This window comes from Pelophylax lessonae, assembly GCF_965119305.1.
Source record: "Pelophylax lessonae genome assembly, chromosome: 8".
Classification (NCBI taxonomy): Eukaryota; Metazoa; Chordata; class Amphibia; order Anura; family Ranidae; genus Pelophylax; species Pelophylax lessonae.
The window spans coordinates 39,148,243-39,172,829 of record NC_138775.1 but is presented as its reverse complement, the minus strand read 5'-3'; the positions used below and the strand labels follow the sequence as shown (position 1 = coordinate 39,172,829).

Genomic DNA, 24,587 nt, shown 5'->3' with positions numbered 1-24,587 from the left:
GGGGTAATACGGAGCGTGGAGCGGAGGCTCCCAGGATCTCAGGCAAGAAGGCCACAGAACTAACAATTCCACGGTCATACACTAACATTAATAAACGGCAGTAGAAGAGCAGGCAGTTATTACTTGAGGTCAATGTGCATAGAACAGAAACAGTATAGAGATTGTACCAATTATAAACTGTAAACAATGGTAATACCCCAAACCCCCCTCCCTGCTCTGCCCCAACCCCAACTTGTGCGGGCATGTTCCCAAACAAGTGCCTCAACCAGAACAGGCCCACATGCGACTGGCAAAAAGTAAGATCAGGAGGCCAGGGACCCCCAGGATAGTCAGTAAAAATACAGCAAAATACAACTAGGACAAGCAAGGGGGCCCGGGGGCCCAGGTCCAGCAGAAGTCGCAAGGGGCAACAGGGGAGTTGGGCACAAACACACGCCTGAGCGGGTGTAGGGGGCGAAAACCAACAGGTGTATCGCTGGGTAGCAAAACCTATGGGCAGGTGGAAATCCATAGGAAGAGAACAGAAAAATCAGTTCCATCTGTGGAGCTAGGGCGCTCCGCCGGTCAAACACAGGAGCAGTGGGTCAGGGAAATGAGGGGGGGGGGGAAAGGGGGGTACAAAGTCTTGAGTTCCGCAGGATCTACAAAGCCCCCCCCACCTCAGCAGCAGCACAAGGCACAGGCAATCAGGGAGAAAGTGTCATGAAGTCGCCAGGGCAAGGTGGTCAGGCTCTAGCTTCCAGTCCTTCTAGCCAGGAGATGGCGGCTTCCGGATCCTCAAAGAAGTGGGCTCGGTCCTCACCCTCCACTCTAAGACGGGCCGGGTACAACAGAGTATTTGATATTCTTGATACGCAGCCTGCGTTTGACCTCCAAAAAGCTCTTGCGGCGCCTCTGGACCTCAGCAGAGAAGTCGGGGAAAATCGCTATTTTGTGATTTCCAAATGGAATGTTTCCCTTAACTCTGGCCAGGTGCAATATGGCATCTCTGTCCCGATAGTTCAGGAATTTAGCGATGAATGTGCGGGGGGGTGCACCCTGAGGGGGGGGGGACGCCCTGAGAGGCGATGTGCACGTTCCACAACAAAAGTGGGTGAAAAGGATTCTCTGCCATATGTTTGAGTGAGCAATTGTTCCAAATAAGATGAGGGGTCTGCACCTTCAGAGCCCTCCGGGAGGCCAATGAACCGCAAGTTACAGCGGCGCAGCCTATTCTCCATGTCATCTTGTTTTTGAAGGATAAGGTGTACTTGTTGCTGCAGCCTGTCTGAGGAGCTTTGCAATGGGGGGAGGGAGTCCTCCACCTCGCTGATTCTGTGTTCAGCCTCACCAACTCTGTCCCTTAGCTTCTGCATATCCTGACGCATCAGTGATATATCTACCTTCACCTCCTCGATTTTAGTCGTCAGCATGGTCTGGCAGGTGGCAATCGCTTCCAATACCTTGGATGTAGCAGGGCTCTCCGGCTCCTCCACCACGAGCGACGGGCCGGCGCCATCTTGGATCCGGGCCTCCTTCTCCAGCCTCCGGAATGCAGCCAGTTTTGCCGCAGCTTCCGAGCCTTTCTTCGGCGGAGACATGCGGAGGTCAGTGCCGCGGGTGTGCGGGAGGTGAAGGGAGGATTAACGTGCCCGGAGGGCTGCAGGATTAGCGGTAAAGGAGATCGGTCCGGCGGAGCTCCTCTCACACACGTCCTCTCACATGCTGCGCCAGGCCACGCCCCCGTCATAACCGTTTTTAGTTGACAGTGCATAATGTTCACAAAAGTTCTGGTCCAATTTTTTTTTTTGGGAAGTTTGTTCCTAGACTTCCGGGTCGTCAGCAAGTTCAGATCATGCGTGGTCTTTCGTATCCGATTTTTAGCGGACGTACTGCATACACATTAAACGAAAATTGGTCGTGCTGGGGACGGACGATAAAAAATTTTGGTATTTGTCCCTCCGTTTTTTTTTTCGTTGAAAATGTCGGCATCAGCTGCTGAAAGTTGTGTACACACTAGCCGAAAATTGTACGATTTTACCTCGGACGGGAATTTTCAGCAGATTTTCTACTAGTGTGCACCCCACTTCAGTCTGTGACTGAACAGTAAAGGAAGCGCAACAAACTAATTAAACACTCTGCTCTTTCCTTCTGTCAGCATGTCCCTTATCGAAACTTGTGAAAGCATAGGATTGGCTTAGAGCTGGAGTCGGCAAACTACAGTCCATGGGCCACATCCAGCCTGCTGCGAGGTTTTATCCAGCATGTGGTAAAGCCAGCCGACCATAGATGGATTGAATCTTGGCCAGTTCAGTGGGGACCAGTCGAGATTCAATCCATGTATGGGCAGGCTAGTTGTACTGTAGTTAATTGACTACAGCACAACCAGCCTATTGGATGTTCTGTATGTGATTACTGTCGGTGGCTATAACCGTCAGCAGTATTCATTGTCTTCTGTCAGCAGGGAAGGCTCCTTGCTGGCAGGGCCCAATAGCGCTACAATAGGGACTCCCCCCAATCAACAATGACTGTAGTAATGGAGGAAACAACAGATTTTCTTACCTGCACAATGGTCTCAGGAAAGAAAATCGCATCATCTATGACTTGCCTAAGGGTCAGTGGCATATCTTAAGACTCCATATCCAGATCAGTAAGCCTCTGCTTCTGATGGGGACCATGATGTAAAGGGGGACTCTGATTGGAACCCTGACATAAGGGGGGTCTCTGATATGCAGGGAGGCCTCTAAGTGATGGGGGGGGGGGGGGGGGTTCTCATGTGAAGCTGGCATTCCAATGTGAACTGAGGGGGTTGTGACAATTGGTGGGGGGTGTTCTGATGTGATGGGGAGGCTTCTGATGTTAAGTTATTTCTTGGAGTGTGTTTGTTCTTTCATTTTAAATGTATTCATTCATTTCTAAAACTGACTTTTTTTTTTTTTCGGCCTGCGAATATTTGTAAAATATATGCTGTGGCTCTCATACTGAAAAGTTTGGAGACCCTCAGCTTAGAGAATCCCACTTCCATAGCTCACACTGTACAGAGGATTAGCAGATGACTGATATGAGCACAGATCCAGGTACATTAGTTGCATTTAGGATGTACGTACCATGCCCAAGCAAGTTCAACCCTCAAAAGTTTTACTAGTGGGACTGTCCATACTGTACTGTGACCCGGGCCACTTGAAAGAGGTAATCCTGGGGGCTCGCCCCGCTCCCACCAGCACGTCTCCAAATGGGAGCGAGACTTGGCAGTCTCTATAGATTTAGAGGTCTGGAGCAAGGCCTGGTCATCCATCGCCAAATGTTGTTTCATTACGATCACTGTGGAGGCCGCCTATAAGGTTCTCCTCCGCTGGTTTTGAGCTCCGGCCCGCAAAGCTCATTCAAATCCATAGTACAACGATAGATGCTTCAGGGGATGTTGCCAACGTAGGGACAAGATTCAAATTTGGTGGTCTTGCCCACGATTGGTGGGATTCAGGTCTAGGGTCTATGGCCTCCTTTCAACCCTTTTTCATGTACCCTTCCACAAAGTTGCCCGGCATGCACTTCTCCACTGCCAGGCCAGCTACCTCTTCATTGCCCCAAAATGCGCTATTGCTAGAGCTTGGCGGAAGCCCCAGTTGTTTTTGCAGAGGTGAAGAGCATTCTGACTACCCTCATGCTGCATGAGAAGATGACCAGTGTACTTCATGACTCTCATGCTAAGTTCCCCAAATGTGGAACCCACGGTCTCTTCTGCTCTCCCCACTCTGCCTCTGACCAGCTTGGGTATTCCAGACCATTCTAATATACCACCCAACCCACAGGCCCCCGCTTTTTTCTTGTCTAAGCCTACACTCCCTCTTTTTGCATTCTTGTCTTGACTGTTTCTCTTTCGTTTTCCAGGCCTAGTACAACATCTCCTTGCTTTCCCTTTTTCCTACTTGTCTCTCACTTTTTCTCATCTCAAGCCACCCTCCGCCACCCTGTCCCTCCCTATTCCACCCCTCAACCCCCCCACCCTTTTCTTTTTTTTTTCCTCCCCTACACCCAGGCACGACAATCCCACCCCTCCCTCTTTTTATTTTTTTTTATTAGTTTGTTAGTCTCACCATGTTTTGGACCTCGGAGTCCAGGTATTCATTCCCACTTCCGGCACTTACGCCAGATGCTTCTACTATTCGCTTTTACCTTTTTGCCTTTCTTTTCTTCAGGCCTGTATTTTAGCAGGGTAGGGAGGACAATCCTACTCGGGCAGCGTACAAGGCAACCATGTGAATATACGCTATAAGTGGACCTCAACTCAAAATGAGGATTTACAGTGTTAGAGGGAGCATCCAGAAATGGTAAGTGTGCCTAAGCAATATCCTGAAAATTCAACATTTTTTGTGGAATTCCTTCTGTAAAATAGCAGTGCATTTCCTGTGCCCCGATCGTCCTGTGTCTTGAGCCCCATAGCTGTATATCTGCAGTAAGATATCATCTTCAGCACTGCTGCCTTGGACTAATGGTTTCATGATGTTTGGGGAAAGATTTGGTGAGGTCACTGCTTGTGCCACTCACTGTTCTTGCTGGAGAGAAAACTGTACCTGACGATCTGCAGTGCAAGAAGCGACCTGCTTCGGCTTCCTTCATTATGTGGATCTGTGCTTTCTCCACCTCTCCTGCCGCTTATTGAATATTTTACCACCAGCCATCAGAAGACCAGTTCTGACATTAGGAAGCAAGTCTTGCTGCTACCCCGATTGTGACACACCAAGACAAAGTGGAACCAGGAATATTAAATCCTTAACGGGAAAAAGATCAGCTGCAGAAAGACCACAGATAATACTAGGGACTAGTCCTTTCCCTTTTTTGGGCCACCTCTTTCACAGCTCAGGTCTTCCATAAAGGGTAAGTTCAGCTTTTTCACAAAAAATGTAAAGTTGAACTAACTCCAAATATGCTGTCCACCGCTCCAGACCTCTTTGCAAATAGTGGTCACGAGGCCATGTGCTGCCAATGTAGCAGGCCATATTCTGCAATTCACAGCCCCAGAGTGAGTATTATGTTTGCAATGGTAAGCTCTAAGTGGTAAGTGTGACCAAGCTGAGTAATGAGTGCTGCTACTTCCGTATGGGACACCTGACCGAAATAAGCCTCAGATGTGCTTTTCATTGTTCAGCATTATCATATGCCTGTGCTAACCAATGAGCCCTTGCCATTGCAAGCATTATGATGAATACTCACTCCGGGTCTGTGTATTGCGCTGTACGGTGCTACACCGACAGCACTGGACATCAAGGCTGCTATGTGCAGCAGGGCCCAGAGGATATTTAGAGTTAGTTTACCTTTTCTTTGTTTGCACTGCTGCACCGACATTTCCGGACTATCTTACCTCTTTTGTCTTCACTTTCTGAAGAAACGTTTGTAGGTTTTTTCTGTATCTCGTCCCACCAGGTTTTGTACTTCAGCAACTGTTTAATAGCATTGTCTTCAAAGAGGTCGGCTCTGCAAGAAACAACAACATCCTTTCAACCGTGTACAGTCAGCAAAATGCTTAAAAAAAAAAAAAATCAGAAGCAGCCTTGAATGAACTCTGATGTAAAGAAAAACCAGAACACCGTTTTAAAACACCAAATTAAAAGGAAAGTTTTTGTTTTCCGCTCTTTATGCACAGATGTTTTCTGGCAATTTAACCAGTTGCGGTCCATCCAGTAAGTTTATCTAAAGGCCAATTTTCTAACTAATAGCTTTCCTATTAATAAAGTGGTTGTAAACCTCAGACATGAAATATGAACATTGCATATCCCTCTATAGCGTGTACTTCTCTCATTCCAGAGCACTAGGTGTCATTTGTATCTGCTGCTTCCTTCCTCTACCTTTACCCATGAGTCACTTCTGCCACATTTTCCTGGCACCAAGAGAAAAAAGGTGATAGGAAGCTCCAGTACACTGCCAGTGATTGACAGCCTCGGCTTTGTTCCTGTAAGCTGTGTGAAGGGGGTGTGTCCCTTTCCTCTAATCAGCTCTCAGAGCTCTCCTCACTGAGATTTGCAGTGTGTAATTCCAGCGCTCCACCCCTCCACCTCTATAGTGTGTACTTCTCTCATTCCAGAGCACTAGGTGTCATTTGTATCTGCTGCTTCCTTCCTCTACTTTACCCATGAGTCACTTCTGCCACATTTTCCTGGCACCAAGAGAAAAAAGGTGATAGGGAGCTCCACTACACTGCCAGTGATTGACAACCTTGGCTTTGTTCCTGTGTGCTGTGTGAAGGGGGTGTGTCGCTTTCCTCTAATCAGCTCTCAGAGCTCTCCTCACTGAGCTTTGCAGTCTGTAATTCCAGCGCTCCACCCCTCCACCTCTATAGTGTGTACTTCTCTCATTCCAGAGCACTAGGTGTCATTTGTATCTGCTGCTTCCTTCCTCTACTTTACCCATGAGTCACTTCTGCCACATTTTCCTAGCACCAAGAGAAAAAAGTTGATAGGGAGCTCCAGTACAATGCAAGTGACAGCCTGTGTGCTGTGTGAAGGGGGTGTGTCCCTTTCCTCTAATCAGCTCTCAGAGCTCTCCTCACTGAGCTTTGCAGTGTGTAATTCCAGCGCTCCACCCCTGGTTTTCTGACAGCTCAGACAGGCTTTATAAATTGTGGACTTTGTACAGCTGTAGAGAAGAGAACACTGCAAATAAAGAGGTACAACATATGTAGGAGGATTGGTTTCATCCCTGTGCATCACCTGAGGCCAGTCACTTCACTGTGCATATGGAAAGGTTTATAATCACTTTAAGGCCCACATGTGCTTTATGTGTAAAACTTTGCTCTGTGAAGCATACTGTATAGATGGACCTTTGCTCTGCAGAGGTCCGACATGCTCCCTTGCTGAGTCAGAACTTAAGCTCTCCAATCAGCAGGTAGCAAAAGCTTCCACACACAGAGTTATGGAGATAAGGGGAGGTTTTTGGTAGTCCTGTCCTAAGGGGAAAACATAGCACCCATATATATATATATATATATATATATATATATATATATATATATATATATATATATATATATATACACACACATATACATATATATATATATATATATATATATATATATATATATATATATATATATATATATATATATATATATATATATATATATATATATATATATATATAAACATATACATACATACACAGTATAGCAAATAGGCATTGGCATCTGGAATCAGTATCATGTGGAAGTCACCACAGCATCCAACATGGAGCTTAAACATAAACAGGTGTTGGCTTCCGACTCTGGAGCACCAAGGTAGTGCTGGAAAGGAAAAGGCCAGTGGGTGGAGGTTTCTTCTTAGAAGAGATTCTGTCCCTTTCCCTTCAAGGAGCAGAATGATAGTCTCTTTATACCTCTTGGAGACACCAGTGGTGATATCTTCTGCCTTTTAGTTTGGGTCTCTGTCCCTTTTCCCAAATAAATGTGTCTGTCTTTTGCTGTTGCCAATGATTTTATTAGTTCTACATTACAGAGATTTTACTCCAGGGCACCATTTGGCTTTGTGATGACCCTGGCATTTGGGCACAACTTGCCCAGGCGTCCCCAAAAGCAGCTAAACCAGCTTGCCAGCAAATACAAATTTTGGATGGTGTGGTTCTTTAAGCATTCAGGAAACAAAAAAAAATGTCTGGTATGTTTGTGGGATTTGATTATAATTAAAAAAAAAGAAAAAAAAAAAAAAAAGAGAGAGAGAAAACAATGAAAAAGGAAAGATGAACAGATGGAGGAGACGAGGCAGTCAGGATGAGTGAATGATGTCACCAGCAGCCGAGGAGAATTCCTCTGGTGTCCATCAAGCAGATTAAAGTGAGTCAGACAGCGGTGCAGGTTGGCGGAGCCAGGCTGCAGCTCAGCTAGTGATATATGAACAGAGCGCTCTGCAAGGTACTGGATATGTACAATGTAACACGGCACGATGCAGAGCACTGTAGCCATAGTGACACGGAGAACGAAGGAGGGACAATGAGAGATCCAAAAAGGAAGAAAAGACACTGGATGAGGAAACAAAAATAACACAAAAATGGATGAAAAGGATGGACTTAAGTGACCGAGTAGAATAGAGCAAAAGATAAAGAGCAATAAACACGGTGGAGTCACAGAGCCAGGAAAAAATTGACAAATCTGTTAGGAGAAGAGAGAGTAATAAAGGGAAGGTCTAACAAAAACAGAGAAGAGAGAGGAATACATAGGGGGAAGGAAGGAAGGAAGAAGGGCGGAAAAAAAAAGATCAGAGAGAAAGAGGATGGGGGGGAGAGAGAGAGAGAGAGAGAGAGAGAGAGAGAGAGAGGCGGGTGGGGGGAGAAGAGAGGGGGGAGAGAGAGAAGGGGAGAGAGAGGGAGAAAGAGAAAAAGGAAAAAAAAGAGAGGGGGGGCAGAAATTGGTGATACAAAAGAGGGAGGGAGAGAGAGAGAGAGAGACAGAGAGAGAATAACAGTATTTAAGAGGAGAGACACCGAGAAACAGAGACAGAAATTATAGCAAAAGAGACAGGGAGGGTAATAAAAAAAAAAAAAAGTGTGAGATAGAAAAAGGGGGAGAGAAAGAAAGGAGTGGGGGGGGGAGAGAGACAGAAAGTGGGAGAAAGAGCACAAGGAGAGAGAGAGACAGGGGGCAGAGAGAGAGAGAGAGAGAGAGAGAGAGAGAGAGGGGGAGAGGGAGAGAGGGGGGGGGGGAGAGGGAGAGAGATGGGGAGAGAGGGGGAGAGGGAGAGAGGGGGAGAGGGGGGGAGAGGGAGAGAGGGAGAGAGAGAGAGAGAGAGAGAGAGAGAGAGAGAGAGAGAGAGAGGGAGGGGGGGAGAGAGAGGGGGAGAGAGAGAGAGAGAGAGAGAGAGAGAGAGAGAGAGAAGGTGGAGAGAGGGGGGTGGAGAGAGGGGGGGTGGAGAGAGAGAGAGAGAGGGAGAGAGGTGGAGAGAGAGAGGATGTGGAGAGAGAGGAGGGGGAGAGAGAGAGAGAGGGGGAGAGAGAGAGAGAGAGGGGGAGAGGGGAGAGAGAGGGGGAGAGAGGAGGGGAAGAGAGAGGAGGGGAAGAGAGAGGGGGGAGAGAGAGAGGAGGGGAAGAGAGAGGGGGGGAGAGAGAGGAGGGGGAAGAGAGAGGGGGGAGAGAGAGGGGGGGCAGATGGGAGAGAGAGGGGGCAGAGGGGAGATAGAGAGAGAGGAAGGAGAGGAGAGAGGGGGGAAGAGAGAGGAGAGAGAGGGGAGAGAGAGAGGGGAGAAGAGGAGAGAGAGGGGAGAGAGAGAGAGAGATAGGGGAGAGAGAGAGGGGAAGAGAGGAGAGAGAGGGGAAGAGAGAGGAGAGAGAGGGGAAGAGAGAGGAGAGAGAGAGAGAGGGGGGGAAGAGAGAGGAGAGAGAGAGAGAGAGGGGAAGAGAGAGGAGAGAGAGAGAGAGAGGGGGAAGAGAGAGGAGAGAGAGAGAGAGAGAGAGAGAGAGAGAGGGGGGAAGAGAGAGGAGAGAGAGGGGAAGAGAGAGGAGAGAGAGAGAGAGAGAGAGGGGAAGAGAGGGGGGGAGAGGGGGGTAGAGACAGATGGGAGAGAGAGATGGGGGGAGAGAGAGAGAGAGATGGGGAGAGAGATATGGGGGAGAGAGAGAGAGAGAAGAGAGATGGAGAGAGAGAGAGATGGGAGAGAGAGAGAGATGGGAGAGAGAGAGAGATGGGAGATGAGAAAAAGAGGAGAGGGGAGGAAAGAGGAAAAGAGAAAAAAAGAAAGTGTGTGAGAGAGTGAGAAAGAAATAGAGAAGGGGGAGAGAGAGAGAGATGGAGTGAGGAAGGGAAGGTGGAAGAAAACAGGACAGGGAGGGGGAGAAAACGAGAGACACATACATAGAAAGTAAAAGAAAAGACATAGGAGTTAAAGGAACAAGGAAAGCAGGAGGGGTATGTGTAAGAAATATGAATAGAGAGGAGAAAGAGAGAGAAGGACGGGGGTGAGAAATATATTATTGCACACCATACTGGTGTTGGATATCACCGTATAGTGGGTAGCAGCAATCAGCACATGGCAGATAACAGATGTAGAATGTCGCCAGTACATGTTAATCTTCCCTAACAGCATTGCCTTTGTTGAGGAAAGTGAAAAAATATACATAAACAAGAGAAAATGGATAGAGAAAAGGAGTCATTAGAGAATGGGAGAGAGAGAGAGAGAGAGAGGGACACAGGGAGAAGAGAGAGAGGGGGAGGAAGGAAGGAAGGAAGGAAGGAAGGAAGGAAGGAAGGAAGGAAGGAAGGAAGGAAGGAAGGAAGGAAGGAAGGAAGGAAGGAAGGAAGGAAGGAAGGAAGGAAGGAAGGAAGGAAGAAGGAAGGAAGGAAGGAAGGAAGGAAAGAAAGAAAGAAGAAAAAAAGAAGAAAGAAAGAAAGAAAGAAAGAAAAGCTTCAAAAGCTACAGGGTTGCTTTTGCAGTGTATTTTGGATCATTGCCCATCTGTACTGTGAAGCGCCATCCAATCAACTTGCTGCATATGGCTGAATCTGGGCTGACAGTAAATCTCTAAACACTTCAGAATTCATCCGGCTGCTTCCGTCACATCATCAATAAACACCAATGACCCAGTGCCACTGGAAGCCATGCATGCCCATGCCATCACATTGCCTCCATGTTTTTCAGATGACTTTGCGTGCTTTGGATCATGAGCTGTTCCAAGCCTTCTCCACACTTTATTCTTCGGGTCATTCTGGTACAGATTAATCTAAGTTTCATGCATCCAAAGAATGCTTTTCCAGTACTGGTCTGGCATTTTTAGATGTTTTTGGCAAAGTCTAAACTGTCTTTTCTATTCTTCAGGCTAATGAATGGTTTGCACCTTGTGGTGAACCCTCTGTATTTGCTTTCGTGAAGAAGTCTTCTCTTGATTGTAGACTTTGACAATGATACCTCCCACCTCCTGGAGAGTGTTCTTCCCTTATCCAGATGTTGTGAATGGGTTTTTCTTTACCATAGAGAGGATCCTGCAGTCATCCCACCACTGTTGTCTTCCATGGATGTCCAGGCCTTTTTATGTTGCTGAGCTCACCAGTGCATTCTTCTTTCCAAGCTTGATTTGGCGACTCCGAATGTTGCTGCTATCTCTCTGATGGATTTGTTTCATTTTTTAAGCCTTACAATCGCCTGTTTCACTTGCACGGACAGCTCCTTTGAACACATGATGTAGGTTCACAGCAATAGATTCCAAATGTACACTACACTACACTTAGAATCAACTCCAGACCTTTTACCTGCCTAACTGATGAAGAAAAAAAACGAAGGAGTAGCCCACACCTGGCCATGAAACAGCTTTTGATTCAATTGTCCATTTAATTTTGATCCCTTGAAAAATAGGAGATGGCTATTCTTAAGAGCTGTAATTCCTAAACCCTTCCTCCGATTTAGATGTACATACAAATTAAACCGGAGAGTGTGCACTTTAAGACCATGACCATTATATAACTATAGCTTAAATATGTTTTGGTAAATACCTGAAAAAATAAATGGTGCCTGTGTCCAAATCTATATGGACCAAACAGTTTGCACAGCGCTTTAAAACATGAAGGCAGACAGTATAATTACAATACAATTCAATACAGGAGGAATCAGAGAGGCCTGCTCATTAGAGCTTACAATCTAGGATAGAGGGTCAAGTGATATAAAAAAGGTAATAACTGTGGGGGATGGGCTGATGGAGAATATAGATTTACAGTTGTTAGGTGGAGGCAGGATAGGCTTCCCTGAAGAGATGTGTTTTCAGAAATCGCTTAAAAGTGGATAAATAAATCCAACAAAAAGCCGGAAACTCTGTGCTTCTTCTTAAAAGATCCTTTATTGATGCACAACAGCAAATACAATGTCCAAAGATGCTAACGCGTTTTGGCCTCAGCCTTCCACATAGCTATGCGGAAGGCTGAGGCCGAAACACGTTAGCATCTATAGACATTGTATTTGCTGTTGTGCATCAATAAAGGATCTTTTAAGAAGAAGCCCCGAATTGCTGGCTTTTTGTTGGATTTATCTACAGTGGACTGGTTGGACTGAGCACCAGCACTGTCTTCATATAATTTATATGGCGGTAGAGCTTAGGTGAGTCTTGTATATAAAAGTGGATAGAGTAGGAGATAGTTGGACAGATTGAGGTAGGGAATTCCAAAGGATAGGAGAGGCTCGGGAGAAGTCCTGGAAGTGAGCATGGGAGAAGGTGACAAGGGAGCTAGAGAGCAGGAGGTCTTGGGAGGAACGAAGAGAACAATTTGGTTGGTATTTTGAGACTAGGTTAGTGATGTAGCTTGGGGGAAGAGTTGTGGATTGCTTTGTAAGTTATTGTAAGTATTTTGAATTTAATTCATTAGGTGAGTGGCAGCCAGTGGTGGAGGGATTGGCAGAGAGGGGTGGCAGATGCTTAGTGGTTAGTAAGGTAGAGGAGTCTGGCAGCAGCATTCATGATGGACTGAAGGGGGGATAGCCTAAGGAGAGGTAAGCCAATGAGGGAGTCGTGGCGAGAGATAATGAGGGTGTGGATTAGAACAGTGGTCCTCAACTCCGGTCCTCAGGGCCCACTAACAGGCCAGATTTTAAGTATTACCTTGGGGAGATGCAGACTAGAATACTGCAATCACTGAGCAGCAAATGATATCACCTGGGATGTATTTCAGTCATCTTGCAAACCTGGCCTGTTGGTGGGCCCTGAGGACCAGGGTTGAGGACCACTGGATTAGAAGCTTTGGTTAGGATGTTGCGGAGGTTGAGGTGGCAAGCTTTGGAAAGCGATTTGATGTTGGGCTGAAAAGGAGTTCAGAGTCCAGGATTACACCTAGCACACTGGCATACGGGGCAGGTTGTAATCAATGTTTGCTTTTGGGTTTAATATTGCTGTAAAGTAATTCTAAAGTCTCAGCATTTTTTTCTATTAAAATAACAAACATGTTATACTTACCTATTTACAGAGAATAGCGCACAAATGCAAAAGAAATGACTATCAAATATAAAGGCAATAAAATAAAAATGGGGATTTGGTCACACCATATAGCCATATCGTGCTCAAGCCCACCACTACGTCAAAGTAACCCATTGTCAGTGGGTCCTACACTATCCATAAAATGAAGGATGAATCCAGCCTCTCTAAACCATTGGAGATACTTACTCCTTACTGGGAGAGATGTGCAACTGCACTATAAGGAACTCCTCCTATATCTACTTGCTAGTGGACACAGAGTACAGGTGTGGGAGGGTGGGGTGCTCAACCCCTGAAGTCTGGTCAGACCGAATACATAACAAACAAAGAGCTGGGGGGGGGGGGGGGGCACACCCTGAACATGCATATTCAGGGTGTGCCCCCCCCCCCCAGCTCTTTGTTTTTTTATGTTAAACTTACCTACCCTGTGCAGTTGGTTTTGCTCTACTCGCGTCCCTTGCTGGGGCTCCTGGCCCCTCCCTCTTATTAAGTGCCCCCACAGCAAGCAGCTTGCTCTGGGGGCACCCGAGCCCTGCTGTAGCTCTGTGTGTCTATTCAGACACAGAGCTGCGGTTCGCCCCCCCCTCTCTCCTCATTGGCTGAGTTTGATTGACAGCAGCGGGAGCCAATGGCGCAGATGCTTTATCTCAGCCAGTCAAGAGGGAGAGTCCTGGACGGCCGAGGCACTCGTGTACATTGCGGGATAGAGAGGGGGCTCAGTTAAGTATTAGGGGGGCTGGGAGCGGGCTGCTGCACACATAGGTTTTTTAATCTTAATACATAGAGTGCATTAAGATGAAAAACCTTCTGACTTTACAACCCCTTTAAGAAAAATATTTGAAGATAGAGATGGGAGAAGAGCAAGAAAGAGAGAGGGGAAAAAAGAGAGCTCAGGAAACAGAGATAAAGAAAATAAGAGACGGGGAGAAGGTTTTATAAATTATGTTTCAGTTATGAAATCTGGATTGGAAAATGTACAATGATACAAGATTGTTTTTTGATGCAAGATATTTTTTTTTTCTGCAATTGCCTGTGATATGGAATCAGCGTTCCCTGCAGCCGCCAGAGAAAATCCTAACATCCAAATAGATAAAAAAGAAAAAAAACAAAAAGCAGCAAAGTGGAACGGCGGAGCTTTGAAAGGCAGAAATCCAGAGGCAGACATAAAGTGATGTCAATCCTACTGGGGAACTGGCTGTCTCACAGACATTAAAAGGCACTTACAGGTAATGATCGGGGTCAAACTTGGCCTTTTCAGCTTCCAGGCGCCTGCGTGTGCGTTCAGCGGCCGGGGTGACGTCAGGGTCTCTTAAGTCAATAACATCATTCAGTTCTTCCTGAAAGAGCACAGGGCAGCGTGTGACACAAAGGGCTGGAAGAGGTGAATGATTGTGTACACAAAGGGTTTGCACCAGCTTAGACAATAATAGGAATGGCATTGTCAACATTAAATAAGAACCAAATTCGGATCATACAGACAAAACCTGATGTAGGTGCTCTACCCTTAACATCACCCAATAAACAATGTGACTGTTAAAGTGACACTAAACTCTGAATTAACCACTTTAAGACCGGAAGGATTTGCCCCCTTCCTGACCAGGCTATGTTTTGCGATTCGGCACTGCGTTACTTTAACGGACAATTGCGCGGTCGTGCGGTGCTGTACCTCAATAACATTGCCGTCCTTTTTTCCCCACAAACAGAGCTTTCTTTTGGTGGTATTTGATCACCTGTGCGATTTTTTTTTTTTTGCACTATAAAACAAAAAAAAGAGCGACAATTCTGAAAAAAATAAATATTTTTCACATTCTGCTATAGAACATTCCCAAAAAAAGAAATTTAAAAATCAAATTTTTTTTACATTTTAGGCCAATTTGTTTTCGGCTACATAGGATTGGTTTGCGCAAAAGTTATCGCGTCTACTAACTACGGGAAAGATTTATGTCATTTTTAGTTTTTTTTTTTTTATAAGTAATGGCGGTGATCTGCGATTTTTTGCAGGACTGCAACATTGCAGCGGACAGATCGGACCCCTGACTGAAATTTTTGACACTTTTGGGGGGACCAGTGACATTAATACACTAATCAGTGCTAAAAATATGCACTGTTACTGTAATAATGACACTGGCAGTGAAGGGGTTAACACTGGGTGAACAAGGGGTTAAATGTGAGCCTAGGGGAGTGATTCTAACTGTGGGGGGCATGGCTTGTGAAATGACCATAGAGACCTGTGATCCTATATAGCAGGATCACAGGCGCTCTGTGATCATCTCAGGGAGAAGAACGGTCAGCTGTGTTTACAACAGCTGACCGTTATTCTCTATCTCTCAGCGGGGAGCGATCGCGGGTGTCAGGCGGCATCAGAGCCGCCTGCCTGCTGCATCGGCTTTCTCGATGACAAGTGGGGGCGGGAGCGCGCAAGTGTTATGTGAGGGGAGAGTGCCACTTGGAGAGTTCAGATTAGGGGGGGAAGTCACAGGCAGTTTCGCTCAGGATGTCACAAGCCATAAATCTGGATACAATCTGGAGAGCAGGAGAGAGCAGGGAGGAGGTGCGGGCCTGTGCAGGGTTTGCAAACCTATAAAGTCTTTATCTGACAGTCAGTGGTGTCCCCAGCTGTAATTCTATACCCTGCAGCCAGAGTTGGCATCTCTCCCCACCGACCAACCCAGAAGTGTTAAACGTCTACTTGCCCTAGGTTCTTCTTCAAAATGAGGAGAATCCTGGGGGGGGGGGGGGGGGGGGCGACATCACACAGTCACCTGCCCCGCTGAATCTGAGGTCTGTGTGTTTGAGGGAGTGGAGAATTACACGGGGGACAAGGGAGGCAAAGTAAGAAAGTTGGGATGACAGTGTGCTAGGAGGGGGGGGGGGGAGGAGAAGAGGATTAATGAAGTTGGGGGAGATATGTGCTAGAAGGGGGAGACTATTTGTGTATTGTGTGATTTGAGGGGGTTGTTTGGAAGGGCATTTTGGGTGAATTTGTGCAGGGAAGGGGGAGGGGGCTTGTGCTGGAAAGGGAAATTTCTTGTTGAAGGGGGGACTTCTGTTAGAAAGGAGGATTAGGAGGAAGGAGTTGTGCTAGCAGGGATGATGGGGAGGGGGATTTGTGCTGGGAGGAGGATTTGTGCGCATGGGGAAATTGGGGGGGGGGGGGATGTGCTGGGAAGAGGTTTTTTTTATGGGGCATTTGTGTTAGGAAAGATTATTGGGGGGGGGGGGGACTTGAGCTGGGAGGGGAGGAAGGGACTTTTGCTTCAAAGTGAAATTTCTTGTTGAAGGGGGGACTTCTGTTAGAAAGGAGGATTAGGAGGAAGGAGTTGTGCTAGCAGGGATGATGGGGAGGGGAATTTGTGCTAAGAGGGGACAATTGGGGGGGCGGGGATTTGTGCTAAGAGTGGGGATTTGTGCCGGGAGGAGGATTTGTGCTCATGGGGAAATTGGGGGGGGGGGATTTGTGCTGGGAAGAGTTTTTTTTTTTATGGGGCATTTGTGTTAGGAAGGATTATTGGGGGGGGAGGGGGAGATTTGACCTGGGGGGGGGGAGGGGACTTTTCACAAAGTGAAATTTCTGTTAGATAGATAACTTCTGTTAGGAATGAGGATTAGGGGGAAGGATTTGTGCTAGTAGGGATGATAGGGGGATTTGTGCTAGGAGGGGACTTTTGGGGGAGAGATCTGTGCTAGAAGCGGGGATTTGTTCTCATGGGTTAATTCTTGGGGGGGGGGGGTTCTTTGTGCTAGGAAGGAAAATGTTTTGATGGGGATTTCTGTAAGGTAGGGGGATTTGTACTGGGGGAGGATTTGTGCTCATGGGGAAATTTTCTTTTTTGGGGGGGGGGGGGGATTTGTGTTAGGAGGGTTTGTGCTGGGAGGGAGGATTTAGGGGGTACTGCTTAGTGCTAGGAAAGGGAATTCTTTGCTGGGTATTTGTGCTAGGGAGGGGGATTGGGTGGGATTTGTGCTCATGGGGAAATTTTTTTTGGGGGGGGGGATTGTGCTGGGAGGGGCTTTGTACTAGAATTTTTTTTAAGGGGCACTTGTGTTAGGAAGGATGATTTTTTTTTTGGGGGGGGGGGGGGGAATTGGGCTGTGGAAGGATTAGTGCTCAGAGGGAAATTTTGAGGGGTACAGGATTTGTTCCAGAATCGGGGATTGGTGGGGGGGAGATCCGTGCTAGGAAGAAAGATTTGGGGAGAGATAGGATTGAAGCTGGGAAGGGGGATTTTAGCAAGGGGGGGAGGGGTCGCACTAGGAAGAGGAGGTATCTTTGTTTGGGGAGAATTTTGTCTTGCAAAGGAAATATTTTCTTAGGTGTTTAGTCTGCAGAGTAATGCTTGTGGGGTATTTTGCTGACACATAATGCTCATAAATCTCAAATGTGGGGTACTGGTGTGCATAAAGTAGTGCCCATGACCACAACTAACGTGCCCTCCTTGTTCCAGTGAGGGGGATAAGGAGTGGTTTGGGGACCCAAGGAGGATGATAAAATGAGGCAGAAAAACACATCAAAAAAAATTTCATAAAAAATAGGCCTCCATAACTAAGCTAAGGTCCGCTTTCAGTAGTAAATGTGTACGGATTATTTTTGGTAAATAAATTATGTGGGTTTAGTGTCACTTTAAATGTTTCATGGACAACTAAAGAGTAAGCAAGTGCTGGAGCTTTCATCAATAATACATACCAGCTTTACTTTTCCAAAGAGAACCTGTCAAATCTGAAATAAAACACTCTATAAAAAGTTCTGACACTTTATTTGCCACACATGGACCTGCCTTGTTCTGATATCAAAATATAAAATCTTCCCATATCGAAGATAACTGCAAAATGTCTTTTTATAAATACACAGGTAAAGTCCCATTCACTGCTATCCTCAATGGGTAGTCCTTTACCTTTCGTTAATCCTTGGATGAATGAAGCAAGTCCTGGTTGGGTTTTTAGAGCAGGGGTCTTCAAACTATGGCCCTCCAGTTGTCCAGGAACTACAATTCCCATCATGCCTAGTCATGTCTGTGAATATCAGAGTTTTCCAATGCCTCATGGGACGTGTAGTTCCGCAACAGCTAGAGGGCCGTAGTTTGAGGATCCCTGTCTTAGAGGATGGCTGGATTCTACACAACAGTTTTATTTTAATGTGTGTCCTTAAAATGGAAATACACCCTCCTATTGGTTTCAGCCAAGGAAGCCGCCATCTTGGCCTCTGTTTATTCTTCAGCAGCACATGTGATCAGTTATGATACCAGCCATTGGATGGTTAGACAGTTTGGTTGAAAGCACAAGCCAATGAGACAGTTACATCTCTGGCACGTGCCGTAAATGTTTTCTTAATAAAATTGATGTACTTTTTTTCCCCCCACAAATAGAGCTTTCTTTTGGAGGTATTTGATCCCCTGTGTGGTTTTTCATTTTTGCGCTATAAACAAAAAAAAAAGAGAGACGATTTGGAAAAAAAACACAATATTTTCTACTTTCTGCTATAAAACATTCCCAATACATTTTTTTTTTTTAAAAATCTAATTTTTTTTATCATTTTAGGCCAATTTGTATTCTGCTACATATCTTTGGTAAAAAAAAAATCCCAAAAAGCCTATATTATTAATTGGTTTTGCGCAAAAGTTATAGCGTTTACAAACTACGGGATAGATTTATGGACTTTTTAATTTTTTTTTATTAGCAATGGCGGCTATCAGTGATTTTTAGCGGGACTTCGACATTGCGGCAGACAAATCTGACACTAATTGACACTTTTTTGGGACCAGTGACATTAGTACAGTGATCAGTGCTAAGTAATATGCACTGTTACTGTATAAATGGCTCACATTTAACCCATTGATCACCCACAGGGTTAACCCCCTTCCCTGCCAATGGCATTATTAAAGTAACAGAGCATATTTATAGCACTGATTACTGTAGTAATGTCGCTGGTACCCCCAAAAGTGGCAAAAATGTCAGTTAGGGGTCCGATCTGTCCGCCGCAACGTCGCAGTCCCGCAAAAAAAAAAACGCAGATCGCCGCCATTACTAGTAAAAAAAAAAAAAAAAAAAAATTACAAATCTTTCCCGTAGTTAGTAAACGCAATAACTTTTGCGCAAACCAATCAAAATACACTTATTGCAGTTTTTTTTTACCAAAAATATGTAGCAGAAAACAAATTGGCCTAGAATGTTAAAAAATGTTGATTTTAAAAAAAATTTTTGGAAGGTCATATAGCAGAATGTGAAAAAATATTGTTTTTTTTTCTAAATTCATGTAATAAAAGTACAAGTATTCTGCTATTAACTTGAGAGTGTAGAGAAGATTTTGGAGAACTTGTCTTTTAAATTGCATCGGATATTGTACCAGTTTAATCCCTTAGGAGAAGAAAAAAGTTAGTATTGAAAAGAAAGCAATTGGCTATCTGTATAAGTGCGATGGAAAAATCCTGATGGGAGAGAAGTATGTAGGCCTGTTGTGCTGTAATCTGACCACTAGGGGCTCTGCTGTGCCTTTTTTTTACTGTAATCAAACCATTTTATTTGGACTGTTGGTGCTGCTTGACGGCTTCAGTCTTTATGGCTATTAATGCTGAATGATTTGTGATTGGACTAAAGAACAGTGCAGGAACTCACTGAACAGGCCTAAAATGTTGCAGAAAGTCATTAAAGTGCAACTGAACTTTTAGATTAACTGCGCTAAATGCACTCCAGCCTCCTAAAAAGATAAAGGTCAGATCAGAGAGACCATTGCTTTCACATAGATCTCAAGGGTCCTTTTCTAGAACGTTCTGGCAGGGGACAGGGTTTTCTTCTAACGCTTTTTCTTTAAACTGTAAGGCCCCTTTCACACTTATGCGACTTGTCCTACGACTTGGGACTTCAAAGTCGCATGACAAATCGTACCCTATGATTTCCAAAGGGTACCATTCCTATCCGTGCGACTTCAAAGTAGTCCCTGCATTACTTTGGTCCGACTTTAATGCGAATTGAGGTTCACCATAGACATTAAGATTACGGAGGCATTGCTTCAAGTTGCGCCAAAGTCGCTGCAAAGTCACGTGACTTTAAGGTCCTACAAGTGTGAAAGGGGCCTAAGACCTTACAGACCTTTGATGCACTTGAAATGTATGTATATGTAATATGTATATATATATATATATATATATATATATATATATATATATATAACCATATATAAAAATATCAGTGTCTGTGCAGCATGCCAGCGTGTTGTGGAACAGAGGGCAGGAGACATGCCGGCATGCTGCAGAGCCGCTGATCGAATGTAGTTAACCCTTTCAGAGCTTCACCATTCTTTAAGAAATACAGCCCTAAAGAAGGGGGAGGCTATTCCCTTGAAATGCACTGGCTCTACTTGTATACTTTCATCTTGAAAAAACAATTAAAAAAATCATCAAGTGAGATGTTTTTCTGGACACCAGGTGGGTGCACCTCTCCAATCACCCAAGTGTTCCCTGTGGTAACGGCTCCATTGTCATTAGAAAGGTAGCAGCCCTAGACCCCTCAACAGAGTCTACCACCTGCAATTAGGATACAATCCATTAGAAGCAATTCCCTCTACACCCTCCAGATAGAAACCTGCCACTAGCCACTGCTCCGGCGCTGTCTTCCACCCACACTTGACAGCAGAGTTCTGGAAGACCAGCAGAGTAGGGAGGAAATAAAAGGAAGGCAAGTATCAGTTACAGGTAGGGGTTGCCCTGAATTGGGAAAGTGATAAATTCTCTTTAACGCTACACATTTCTACAAGCCCCATCAGAACTTTTCTCCCAGCATCCCTTAAATTTGCAGTAACGCATGGAAGGCATTTTTTGTCTGTTGTCTTGTTTCCTTGCCTGCCAATGTGACCAGGATGTGACCAGCTTGGTGTTCTATCCTTGACCCTATTAAAGGGTAACTCCACTTTCGTGGGGAAAAAAAAAAAATCAGCAAATAAAGAAAAAGAAATATAGCGTATACAATAGCGACACAAGTCCTATTGTAATTGAATAGTATTAAAAAATACCTTTCCTTTTCAATCTGCAGTCGTTGTAATTTTATTGAAAATGTAATGCAATATGGCTACCTGGAGCTGTTCTGTACACAGAATGTCTACTGACCACACCCCAGAAACATCATTTCCTGCTTGTGTGATTGGCTCACCAATTTTCCCAGAAGTCTGCCTAAGATACAAGTCATATTTCAGGCATTCCCTGCAACACAAATGTAATTCTTGGTAAGATACTCCCAATAGGAACACGTCTAAAGGGATGCAGGCCCAGCAGCTTTCTTTGTTAGAGCCCTGCAGCTGCCACAGCTGATTGATAATTACGAAACTACTCCCATTTGACCCACTCAGCACAGAGGCAGAAAGGAACACACAATGATTTCTTCAGAATAACAAAAGGTAGGAATCTGCAACAAAGTTTGTTAAAATCCCTGCAATGTACAGAGATCACCCAGAGGGGAATGTTTTTTTCGAAACAGAGTGGAGAAAAAAAAGTAAAAGTGGAGTTTCGCTCTCTAAGACATGATTACATAGACTAGATATTATCTCTGCAAGAAATATATGAAAAGCACCTGCAGTCGCCTGAAGACTCCGACTCGCAAATTTCCAAAACCGTAGCTGAACTGCGGATTAAGCTCATCAGGGGGTGACTCTTCATAGGGGGTCTGTTCAATCTGCCAATCAAAGTCTTCATCGTCATCTTCGGGAATCTCACTGGAAGCCCCTAAAAAAATAAGAAACAGAAAAAGCTACTAATTGGAAAAGTTTACAAAACAGGACTGGCTTTCATACTTCCTCTTCCCTTAAAACAGTCCGATATTACAGTGTATCTATAACAATTGTTTTTTTTTTTCAGTTATAGATAGTGTGGACTTCTTTTATTGCTGTTTGTGTGTCGCTGAGAAAGATGGACATTTAGAGTACTGCTTTAACAATGTTATACAATGGATACTAGCTTTTAAAAATGATATTTAAAAAGGTATTAAAGGTTCATTTGTTTTTTAAATAACAGGTTATACTTACCTGCTCTGTGTAATGGTTTTGCACAGAGCAGCCCCGATCCTCCTCTTTTTGGCTCCTCCAGCGGCACTCCTGGCTTCTCCTCTTTAGCCAGTTCCCCCAATAGCAACCCACTTGCACTGGGGACACCGGTGCATGCTTGCTCCCGAGCCCTGCTCTATGCGTTCATAAGACACACAGCTGCAGCCCCATCCCCTCCTTATTGGCTCATTAGAAACTGCTGAATGACACTCTTGTGTCCATTTCTCTAGCAGTTTGCTATACCTGGATGCACCTTAAACCTTTTCTTCTAGGATAAGTGTGGTATCGAATTCCACGTTGTGTTTAACAATTTTGGCGAGCCAGCCAGGAGCACAGTGGACCAAGTAGCAGCCGTAGGTCAATAGGATCGGCCAGTAAGATAGCAGAATATAGCTGGCACGGTGAGCCTTTTGCTGATTCATTCTGTAGATTTGTTCTGATAACCATGTTCAGTGGGACAATAAGTGATGGGAAATCCAAAATTTTACAGTTGTGCACAGAACAAGAGGTTAAAGGAAATGTTGCAACAGGGACATCTGCTCTGGTGAGAATTGTCTAAAGAGGATTTGCCCTCACTTTGAAGATATTTCCTCTAAGTGTTCTATTGTATCCTGTCGATCCTTTAATAAGAAAGTAACTCGAAGTGAACAGAGTAGGGATGCACCAATATATCGGCTGCCTAAAATTATCAGCGAAAATAGAGTTAATGGCGGATAATATTCATTAAAATTCATGATATTAATTAAAGAGTTGAAATAGAATACAATTTATATATATATATATATATATATATATATATTTTTTTTTTTTTTTTTTTTTCCAACTGTCCATTTTGTTTTTGGCCAAGTGCATCCAGGAGGACCACTTGCAACAGAAAAATTAACTGGGCATATTCCAGCCGCTATGTGCAACAGTGCTGCAGGGCTGGCAGTGGAGGTGCACCCTTCTGTAGTGGGTAGGGGTTGCTATGATCAGCAGTGGCCAGAATCTCCCTTTGCAGGGACCTCGTATGGAACTGTGCAACGGAAACACAGCAAAAGGTAGACACTATCAGGCCCAGCACCCGCATGCAAGACCAGAGGGATGACCAACTGCTCAACAGCAAGAGATGAAATGCAGCCTGAGATTTCTGGAGTTTGTCCAGAGGAAGGAGCCATCTGGCTAAGGCCGAGTCCAGAGTCAGGGCTGGATAATCCAGCTTTGTGGACGGAGCCAGCGCAGACTTCTGGAAATTCAGAATCCAGCCAAACTCCCGCAGAGTTCGTATTGTGATCTCCAGGTTTTCCACCAGAGCAGTAGGAGACTCTGCTCACAGAAAGAGATAGTCCCCGATGGTTTAACAAAGCTAGCACCGGGGCGAACACTTTTGTGAAGACCCGAGGAGCGGAGGCGAGACCAAAGGGTAACGTCACAAACTGATAATGCTCCTCGCCCACAGGAAAGCAGAGAAAGCGCTAGTGACTGGCACATATTGGAATGTGAAGGTAGGCATCCTTGATGTTGATAGAAGCAAGGACTCCATTCTGAACTTCTGCACCAGCACAAAGCAGTTTAGCGTCTTGATGTCCAGGATTAGTCGTACTTTGCCTTCCTTCCTTGGAACTGTGAACAGGTTTGAGTAAAAACCCTGAAAACGTTCCAAAGTCGTTACCGGGACAATCACCCCTTGAAGCAACAGGTCTTGTACCGCCCCTAAACAGACCCTGTAAGCGGTCCGGGGACAGGCGCAAGTTGGAAGGAAAGAACCTTGCCGGGGGGACAAGAGCAAAACTCAATCTTGTAGCTGGACCGAATAACTTCATGGACCCACTCGTCTTGTACTAGTATCAGACTGATACATCTGATGCTTTTGAAAAACAACAGACTGGCTGGATTACCAGATGAAAATAGAAGAAAGCCTAAAAAAGAAAAACAAAGGCATCCATCACATTTAAGTATTGGTAAGCTGCAATATAATAAAGGTTTGCTTTTGGGTTTAATATTGCGTTAAGAAGAACGCCAAAGGATGCCCCCATTTCAAGCATGAGTCACCAAATGCAGGTCGAGGTATGGAAAAGTGCTAAGAAGTATAACAGATTGCAGATAGCGACATCCACTCTCTGTTATTAATGGTCTCCTAAGGAGCTCTTAAGTCCAGGTATACATCAGAACAAACTGTATGAGCTCACATGAAGCGTCTATGGAATTATTTTTACCTTCTGGAGCGGAATAAAGCGGAGATTCACTCGAATAACACTCAGAGATCTATTGCATCCCTGCCTATTCTGCCTCTTGCGTCCCCGCTATGTGTCAAGCGGTGGGATTGTAGTCTGAGTACCTGAATTATTCCTGTGGGTTATGGCTTCCCCTCAGGGACCATGACGAGAGCCCTCCAGGCAGGAAATTACAGTGAGCGTGTCTCTCAGAGGCCCTATAGTTGTGCCTGGTCATTTAATGCATGAATCACTGTCATCGCTTCCACTCGCAGCCTTTATACCATCAGGAAGCAGATATTAGCCCTGGGAGACTCGTGTCCCACTGGTCTGTGTGTTGCCGGGATCTCTTACAATATGTCACTCATCCTACTCCAGAACCGGAAATCTGTATAAAGAGGCCAACCACACAACAACGAAAATAAATCTCTGCCTAACCTACATGAGCTTTCCGATCGCAG

General features: G+C 45.2%; 1 protein-coding gene across 1 annotated transcript in view; it reads right to left on the bottom strand.

Moving 5' to 3' along the window:
- Window positions 1-24,587, bottom strand: part of SHQ1 (SHQ1, H/ACA ribonucleoprotein assembly factor) — a 197,045-nt gene that overhangs the window by 142,528 nt on the left and 29,930 nt on the right. Inside the window, exons 4-5 of the mRNA XM_082266435.1 lie at window positions 21,466-21,617; window positions 14,134-14,246 (exon numbers count right to left, since the gene is read on the bottom strand). Coding sequence (XP_082122561.1) covers window positions 14,134-14,246; window positions 21,466-21,617 — 265 coding nt within the window. The remainder of the gene's footprint in view (window positions 1-14,133; window positions 14,247-21,465; window positions 21,618-24,587) is intronic.